At 46.4% G+C, this 10,031-nt stretch overlaps 1 protein-coding gene across 1 annotated transcript in view; it reads right to left on the bottom strand.

Moving 5' to 3' along the window:
* The window catches only part of CHRNB3 (cholinergic receptor, nicotinic beta 3), a 31,209-nt gene extending 21,633 nt beyond the window's left edge, over positions 1-9,576 (bottom strand). Inside the window, exons 1-3 of the mRNA XM_015423722.1 lie at positions 9,513-9,576; positions 4,751-4,902; positions 733-777 (exon numbers count right to left, since the gene is read on the bottom strand). Of these exons, the coding sequence (XP_015279208.1) occupies positions 733-777; positions 4,751-4,902; positions 9,513-9,576 (261 nt within the window). The remainder of the gene's footprint in view (positions 1-732; positions 778-4,750; positions 4,903-9,512) is intronic.
* Positions 9,577-10,031: the final 455 nt, after the last annotated feature.

Raw genomic sequence — 10,031 nt, forward strand, 5'->3', positions numbered from 1 at the left:
GCCTCCACTGATGAGGTTTCTATGAGGCAGAGAGGTGACACATTTGACTGTCCTCTACTGAACAGTCCATCTTTCTACAGCTACTACAAACCATGTCTGCCAGTGAAAACCCCATAGAATACTCTGGAACATGTTCTAGGGTGCATAGTTCATGCATTGACTGGACCATTTGGGTTCATCATTGCCCTACATGAGCTGAAATGTGCACCATGGAGCACATACAAGACTCCCCTGTGGCTGTGCATTGCAGTGAAAAATCAGTAATATTGGACAGGTACCTGAGGAAGTATGCATGCACACAAAAGCTCATACCTTGAATAAACCTTTGTTGGTCTTAAAGGTGTCACTGGACTCAAAATTTGTTCTTTGGACAAGCTGTTAGGGAAACCTATCTTTCATTTCTGATGTTCTTCTCAGGGAACCAGGAACCATTGTACTGGACATAGGATTGTTTCCCCCCACTGACGTTTCCGTTGCGATACAAATGCACTGCATTTAATACTTTCATATACCATTACCTTCCAATGACAACCCAGTTAGACCAGAGTACCTTGAAGCTGTTAGTTCATGCCCACTGAGGTCAATGGGGACAAACTGAAATTCAAGAGCAGTCATTTCTTAACACAACTGTGGAACATTTGCATACTGCTATTTTAAAAAATCCCGATTACTGCCAACTAAGAAATACTCATATTAGAATGTTTAAGAAGAATGCATCACGATATATATTACCTGTTTCAGCCACACATTTGTTGTCATTAACTGATTCTTTTCATCCTGTCGAAGAAAAAAAAGGGAAGCTGAATTCACTGATGTCTTCTAAACAGCAAAAGGGAAGGGAATATTCCTGGTCAATGGAAAGAGAGGGAGTTTACCAGGGAGTTTACCAGCCTCCTAGGCCAATTCCCAAGTGTTGAAAAACCAGTGTAAAGAAGAAGAGATTGGATTTATACCCCGCCCTTCACTCGGAGTCTCAGAGCGGCTTACAAACTCCTTTCCCTTCCCCTCCCCACAACAGACACCCTGTGAGGTAGGTGGGGCTGAGACTAAAGCTCTGAGAGAACTGTCCTTGAGAGACTCGCTCTGACAGAACTATGGCTTGCCCAAGGTCAACCAGCAGCTGAAAGTGGAGGAGTGAGGAATCGAACCCGGTCCTCCCAGATTAGAGTCCACACACTTAACCACTATACCAAACTGGCTCCAGTGTAGTGGCTCTGGAGTAGTGTAATGGTTAGTGTGTCAGACTATGTGCTGGGAGATCCAAATCTCCACTCTTCTCCAATGTTTGCTGGGTGGCCTTGGGCCAGTCATTCTTTCGCAGCCTAATGTACCTCAGAGGCAGAGGTCATTTCGGGGGGGGGACGCGGGGGAACGCAGTTCCCCCGGGTGAGGTGCAGGGGGCGGGGCACATGACGAAACCCCGCCCCCTGCTTCTGGCTGCCCCGCTTCCAGCCCTCATTCAGCCAGGAGGAGGCAGGAGAAGAGGGAGGGTAAGTTGCTTCCTCCCCGCCTCTCCCCACCCCTGCCTGCCTGGGGCCAGGGAGGGCCTTGGCGGGGCTTCCTTGCACTCCCGCTGGCCTTGCAGGTCCACCGCCGGGCCCCTGATGTCAGGGGGTGTGGCATATGCTAATGAGTTATGCTAATGAGTTCCCCTAGCTCTTTTTCTACGAAATGACCCCTGCTCAGAGGGTTGTTATCAGGGGCAGGCTGGCCATTTAATGTACTGGGAATGTTCCCAGGGGGGTGCTGGCATGGAGAACCACTGGCTGCCAGAAGCAAGGACAGCCAAGTGACAGCCATTCTGCCATCAGTTCTGCTCCTTCATCAAGAACATTGACTGATGTCAGCTCACCAGTTGCCTCCTCCTGCACCGCTGCTAGTTCATGGTGGTTCAGGGGAATGCAATGGGTGAGATGACGTCCATCATTGGTGCTGCTGGCCTGGTGTAAGCTGTTGGCTCTCAGCACCACAAGGGCCACTGAGGTTGGCATTTTTCTGGACCCTTTAAACTTTTCACTCCACCCCCTAGTTGTTGTGTGAACAAAATGGAGGCACGCATAACACTGTGTGCTACCCTGACCCAAGAGGAAGGGTGGGATTAAAACGTATTGAATAAAATAAACAAACCAGGCAAGATTTCAACAGCACAGATGTTTGACTGACAGTACTCTTATACTTAACAGCACGGAGGGATGGGGGAATGAGAGAGTTGCCTAGCAATCGGCAAGGCAACTTTCCCACATGAGCTGCAACCCCCTGATATTTAGCCTTTAGTAGCTACACTGACTGAAAGAACTCCAGCTGGTCCGACTTTGCCGTTCACTTCGAATGTCAGGGACAGGATAAGGTTTGAATGGGGAACCACGTGGCCCATGTGTTGCTATTTAGCACTGTCTGTGCTCAGGCTTGAGAGTGGTCTTCAGACACAGGAGGGGAAAGAAGTGTGTGCAACGTCAACACCAGCAACATCAGCCCCTGCAACATCAGCCCCGTCCCCTCAGTTGTTAGAAATTGCTTGTCACAGATGCTCTGAGTGACAATGGGGGAAAATGCCACTCAGAGTGAGTGTGACAAGCCATTTCTAACAACTGAGGGGACACACACTGCCTCCTATGATTTTTGGAGAACTAGGTTTCTTTTAAACCATAAGCTTTCCCCTCAGTTACCAGGTGTTCTAAAGGTAGTGAGTGTATAGGCCTTGGGTTCGCTACCGTGAGGTAAGTTTCTTTGTGGTTGTTGTGCATGCGGACCACCACTAGGGGTCAGCGGCAAGACAGGAGCTTGGCTCCCCTGGACAATGGGAACATAGGATCCTAGTCCCCCCCCCCGCTCCAACCAATGGCCACTTTGGCGGGAGATTCAAACCCTCCAATGGACTAGGGCTGTGCTGGGTGGGTGTGTATATAGTTGGCCTTGTAGGGCCGGTTGAGTTAGTCTTGTGTTAAGTACAATAAACGTGTGCAAGAGCATGTCGTCGTCCGAGTCCTCCATGCGGCGAACCCAGTACTTTTCAGTGGTGAGCAAACAGAATACGGAAATCACTGAGGCAGGAGCTGTATATTAACAACACAGAAGATTTATTTTTTACAAGTTGGTTTCAAAAAACAGATGAGCAGCACAGGTCTCCAGGTAGACAAAGGAGAAACCTGGCCGAGGCACATTAATTTAAACTACTTATGGCTTTAGAGAGTAGTCTGGATTTTCTTTAATACTTTCAGGCATAGACCAGCTTTTACTGACTAGCCACTGGGTTGGATCCCAACACACAGGATTCCACCCACACCAGCCTGCCCTTTCCCAAGAGTCTGACTACACAGTACAAGGTCTCATTACCAGAGGCATGCCTGAGAATCGGGTACTCTATTCTCTCTCAGAGGTAGAGCTAAACCACTCTGCCACACTAACAAGCAGAGCTACCCTTGACTCTGTCTGGTCTTTTCCTGAGCAAGACCTGAGCTCTCACTGCTCACTCCCTGAGGCAGAACTGAACTCCTTCTGCACTCTCCTTGAGGCAGACCCGAAGTAAACTCCTGCTGAGTTTCCCTCCAACATTTCATCCTTCTTCTGAAAGGTGATTGGATGCTGGAGGCGCACTCCCATAGGCTCAAGTGAGTGGTTGTTTTCCCCTTTAGGGGCAGGACAGCCTCCTGTCTGTCACAGCGATGACAGCAGAAAAATGTTAAACCTGGCTGTTTGGCTGATGGTGTGATGTCACTTCCAGGTTTTTCCCAGAAGTGATGTCAGTCCTCTTTAGCAATTGCCAATCTACAGAAATTGCCAAGCAATCTATTACCATAGACTTCCTGGAGATTCCTAGAGAGGCATAACATCACATCTAGGTTTTTCCCAGAAGTGACATCACATCATTGCTGCTGATCTTCCCCATGTGCCCCAGTCTTAGGGCTGTCAGCCTCCAGGTAGCACCTGGAGATCTCTGGCTATTACAATTGATCTCCAGACAACCAAGATCAGTTCCCCTGGAAGAAATGGCTGCTTTGGAGGGTGGACTCTATGGCATTACACACTGCTGAGCCCTCTTCCCTCCCCAAACCCTGTCCACCCCCCAAAATCTCCAGGTATTTCCCAACCCAAGTTGGCAACCCTACCCAGTCTCCTACTGGTTGCCAGGCCAGGTCTGGTAACCCTCCTGGGATTTGTGGCTGCCCTGCTATGCTGCCCTGCTGACAGCATGTAACTATGAGAACAGAAGCCAGACCTGAGGAACATCTCCCGTATGTTAGTAATGCTAATGATACAAGCCTGAATCAAAACTTCTTGTCTCTTAGCATCCAATTCTACTCCATACAATCGTCAGAAGCAAAGGCTACAGTGGAAACATGAAGTTTTTTCCAGAGGAGCACCACAACCCTGAGGGTCACTTCTTACAGCATTTTTAAAAAAATTTTGGGTATGGATGAAAAATATATGCATTGTCTGTTACGTATGAAAGGTTTGTCCATGTATGTTTCACCAAACTCCACCAGCAAATCTCCCTGAATTTCCCAACTGGAAACCAGAAACCCTAACAAAGGATCTCCTGCAGTATTCTTACCATCATCCTTCTTGCACACAACTGATGTTCAGTGAAAAGAGAACAACTGCGAGCCTATCAAATGCCCCAAGACAAACTCAGCAGGATTGAGATAGGAAAATGAGTACAAGGGAAGAGTTATCTGTTACCACTCAAGGAAAGTAAAAGTGTCCGTTCTTATCACTTGGACCCAGATAAAGAGATGTACAGATTACCTACCACATCTACTAGTTGTGATATCTTTAATCCAAAGTACACTTTTATAGTATCATTGGAGTGTTTTACTGGTCTGATCCACTTCTGATACCCTTGAAATAAGTGCCGCAAGAGGGCATCTTCATTCTCAGCAATTGAGCTGAACACAGTGAAAGCTGAAAAGAATGAAAAGAGAAGGAAAAGAGGTGTGCGTAAATAGATACTGATGTACTGTCCAAGAGATTGCATCATCCTGACATACAAAAATCAAAATTTCAGTGAGCATTACTTCTTGGACATAAAAAGTAGCACTGAAAGAATTATGGGAAAGTGTCAAAACACTGATTTCAAAAAAAATCTGGACACACACGACCCAATCAGTTAAACAAGTATAAAGCCAACAGTCGTGATAGTCTGACCCACAATCAAACAGTCATAAGACTTATAAAAAATGCTGGTTTTGTATTGCAATCTAAAGCACTACAACATCGTCGTCGTCTCCGGATTTCATAACAACGTTTCAAAAAATGGATCTTCTTCGGGAGATATTCTGTAGTGTACAAAAATACAATTTTTAGAATATGTGCTACATCTCTTTATTGATTAATCATGCATGACTCCATTGGAGGTATGTAGGGGACTGTCTGATGTATACAATTTAGTTAAGAACATAAGAGGAGCCATGTTGGATCAGGCCGACGGCCCATCCAGTCCAACACTCTGTGTTACACAGTGGCCAAAAACCAGGTGCCACCAGGAGGCCCACCAGTGGGGCCAAAACTCCAGAAGCCTTCTCACTGTTGCCTCCCAAGCACCAAGAATACAGAGCATCACTGCCCCAGACATAGTGTTCCATCTATACCTTGTGGCTAATAGCCACTGATGGACCTCTGCTCCATATATTTACCCAATCCCCTCTTGAAGCTGTCTATGCCTGTAGCCACCACCACTTCTTGTGTCAATGAATTCCACGTGTTAATTACTCTTTGGGTGAAGAAGTACTTTCTTTTATCTGTTCTAAGCTTACTGCTCATTAACTTAATTGAATGCACACGAGTTCTTGTATTGTGAGAAAGGGAGAAGAGTACATCTTTCTCTGCCCTCTCTATCCTATGCATAATTCTGTAAGCCTCTATCAAGTGAGCCTTCAGTCGTCATTTCTACAAGCTAAAGAGCCTTAACCTCTTTAACCTTTCTTCATAGGGAAAGTGTTCCATCCCCTTAATCATTTTAGTTGCACTTTTCTGCATGTGTTCCCAATGCTCCAAATAAGGCCATGCCGTAGACTTATACAGCAACACTGTGATACTGGCTGATTTGTTTTTAATTTCCTTTCTAATAATCCCCAGCATAGTATTCACCTTTTTTATCGCAGACATACACTGGGTCGACAATTTCAGTCAGTTATCTACCATGACTCCAAGATCTCCCTCCTGGTCAGTTACTGTCAGTTCGGACCCCATCAATATTTATAGTTAGGATTTTTGGCCCCAATGTGCATTACTTTGCACTTGCCCCCTTATAATAAGAGGGATACACTGGCGCTTCATTCTGATAAGAGTTAAAATTCAAACTGGCGCTTCATTCTGATAAGAGTTAAAATTGTTGGAGTGAGCGACTCGGCATGCCTGGACATTTGGGGGGGGGCACTACATAACTTTGAGGGCATATAGGTGTTACCTCCTTGAATAGGATGCCTCCCTTTGTCTTAACCTGGGAGCTGTCCTCTGAACCCTCCTCTCTCTTTGTCCTCTCCTTCTCTGCACATGGCCTTCCATGGAGTCACATGTCTCTGCAGGTCTCTCCTGCAGAGGCAGTGCCCTCATTGTCCCACACACATGATGCCGGGCAAGCGGGCCCTTCATGACAGGGAAAGTACTCTTTAGATCAGGCTTCTTTCTCTTCTTTTGACTGTAACCGGAATCTGAACTGGATCTACTTGAATAAATTTTTTGCAGTATACTCTTTGGAGATTTATTTACTGCACTCAGTATCACACTTCTATGACTGGGCAGAACTCTGCCATACTAACCAAATACCCCCAATAAAAATGAGGTGGAAAAGAGAGCTTCAGTCAAGGAATGTATCGCGCCACAAGATCTAGATGCGGCCCAACCAAAGCCCCCGTACCGTCATTGTGGTTTTGGCACTTCAACTTCGTGTAATGTGAGAATCCACAGTCTTCCCAATGTGCACGGTTATCATTTTGTGTGAATGCAGTGATGCGTGTATTTTTCCAGCTTTGATTTGCGCAAATGCATACACTCAAAAATCTGGGTTTCCAATCGCATGTACAAAAGCTGGAAACTCTGCAGATGCCTTAGCCACACAAAATGGCAACAAAGTGTATTGAGAGGATCAGGTACATGAGGTGGGAGTGCCAGATTTTTAACAACAGATCATTCTAACCGACAGTCTTTTCTTTCTTTCTTTTGTGTGTCCGCGCGCGCACTTAGAAGTCATGGCGACCTCTGGTGACTGACCCCTACTGGGGGCCTGGAGGATATTCAGACAGGTGGCTGAGTAAAGCCTGCCCCCCGCCTCCTGGCTACTGGTATTCCAAGGAGGTCTCTCATCCAAGTTCTTGCCAGAGTCGACCCTGCTTAGTTTCTGTGATCTGATGAAATCAGACTTGCCTGGGTTATCCGGGTCAGGGCCCAACCTGCATTCTTGAAGAGCTTGTGTCAAAGATGCTATTTCCATATCCCATAACTGCCCCAAAGTGGGCAATGGAGTTTAAGGGCTGGGTTATCCCCTCTACCACTGTGACCCAGAACCCATGCAAAGGCAATAGGTTGACCGGGAGGATGAGGCTCATGTACCTTCAACAAGTGATGAGAGAATTTCACTAAATTCAGCTTTTCTCTCCCCACATGACAAGTTGCACGTGCCAAAATGCATTCTACCCACTTGTTTGAGCCCTGACCTTCTTTGCATCTGGTCATCCTAAGGAGCATTCTACATCGCTGGGGAATTCACTGAGGGATCAAGATACACGAGACACTTTTTTATGAGTTAGGTTCTCTGGATCTAACTTGCTTGCCCCACAACTATACAGCAACCACAGGGAATGTTATTTTTTAAACCTGTGGGCCTCCTATCTGACTGGGGACCACAGCATAGGGGGAAGAAGAGACTGAGGCTCCTGTCTTCCCCCCAAACCCTTCCCCCAAGCCATAACTTTGAAATACGTTGTCGAAGATGGAATACTCTCTGTGTCATAACTTTGAAAGTTATACAAATTAATCTGCACTGGGACTATTTTAGCTTCGGAAAACAGCACGGAGGGAGGCAGGGGCCCCTTCCCACCATGCTAAAAATGCCAGGCCCCCAGGATGATTAGGCAGGCTGGAACAGGTGCCGCATCAGCATGTGATGTCGCTTCTGGCAACAACAAAAAAACCAGGAGGTGTAGTCATGCCATCAGTGGTGACAGTTTAGGATTTGCCAAAACTCAAAGGTTTTGTAAAATCCTAGAACGGCATGCCTGGAGTCATTTCTGGTTTTGTGCTGGAAGAGATGTACTTTGGTGCAACTCCAGTATGCCCACCCCATTTTCTCCCTTTCCCCTACCGCCCTTCAGCCCTTGAGGTCCCAGCAGGCAATGGAAAGGATTGCTGGTAGGTCTCCTGTAAGGCACTTGTAACCCCACACTGTGGTCCCATGGCGAACTGGGCAACTGCAGGCTTTAAAAATGAGATTCTCCACTGCTGCTGCTGCTGCTGCGTTGCAAAGAAAAGTGAGTCAGATCAGGGGAGCCAGACCCTAGTCATGAAAACATATCTCATATAGTGTGGGCAAGGGTCAGCGATACAAGATGGGCAGAGATCAGCGATTAGGCACACCTATCCTGATTTTAGCCCATATTTCCAGACTCTGTAAACATCTGGATTGATCAGTAACTCTGATCAACCCAGAGACCTGACCTCTGCACATCCTGCACCTGTGGACATGTTAAAGAAGGTAGCTTGTTAATTATTGCACTATGTAAGCATCCTTAAGATGCTCTCCCTAGAGTATCTGTTTCCCCCGGTTTCTGTACGTGCAAGTTCCAACCTCACCCCACGGTGGGGGGGGGGGCAGAGTGTGCATAAAATAAACGCTTGCTGCCTTGAGAGGCAGACTGATTTCTCTACCCTCAAGAGAGCTGTCTCGTGTGATTCCTTCAATATAGTTTGGCCCTGATTATGGGTCAGACACACCAAGGAGCTACAGAGACAAAAAGACCAATTTTGTGTTTGTGGAAGATACAGTCCCTCCATATTTTGAACATAGGCTGTCGTGACCTTGGCATTCATTGTGTGAGTGGATGACAAAGGTAAGTCCTGATCTGGACGCAATTCCTAGAGTTTTATGATCTGGAACTGGATTAGGATGAGAACTGTAACAGCTGTGTGAGGGGGGAAGATGAATAGGGATTAGAATGGAGGGGGGGCAGATTGCCTCCCAGGATTTATCGAATAATATTTTGTTTGAATTACAGTTGCATTAATGAAATATCGTCTAATAAGCTGGGAGGACAGGCCCATGGATTCTGTACAAAGATGTTAGCAGACTATATTAACACATGAATACAGCCGGCAGAAATGAAAATCTTCTACAACAAGACTGTGGATTTTTTTTCCCAAAAGGAAAGCAAAAAAACAATAATAATTAAGCTATATTTTATGTCCTGCAGAGAAGCCACTGAGTTTGCATTAAAAAAAAAAAAATCCTGATTCCGAAGACTTTGTTCTCCTAACAGGAAACTGTACTGCTGCCACTGTGGGGATCAAGATGACTGTACTGAGGACTGACCGAGTCACGCCATTCTGCACGGGTGCCCGGGAACCGTAGAGAGCAAAATACATTGTGTGAACTGGCCATGGGGTGTAGCCTCTTCAGCTCCCATCTCTACTATCACTACATTAAGACCAGTGAAATTATTTCCTTCCTTGGGGGAGGGGGGGGCATGCTACTGCAGTGCACAGAGCATAAGAGGTCACTTTGTTTAAGATCTTGTATACCCTAATTGATGGTGATGATTCCTTCATGGCCATTAATACTCCGTCATGCTAGCCTTTCTCTAAAAAAAACACAGGAACATGTCTGCCTGAGTGCTGGAGCAATCAGACACAGAGGAGGAGGAGAGCCTTCCCAGAGTTTTAATAGTTGTGCAAAGGCAGAAATTTTGGCAGGTGCAGTTTTTACTTCACTGGCATGGCAGGCTGTGATTGCAAAATCCCCTCTTCCGTGTTACTAGCCTATGGCGAGAAGTCTTCTCCTCTTCTCTTCCTTTGCACCTGGTTGCCTAGGTGTGTGTATG

The sequence above is a fragment of the Gekko japonicus genome, unplaced genomic scaffold, assembly GCF_001447785.1.
Source record: "Gekko japonicus isolate JY-2015 unplaced genomic scaffold, Gekko_japonicus_V1.1 scaffold48, whole genome shotgun sequence".
Classification (NCBI taxonomy): Eukaryota; Metazoa; Chordata; class Lepidosauria; order Squamata; family Gekkonidae; genus Gekko; species Gekko japonicus.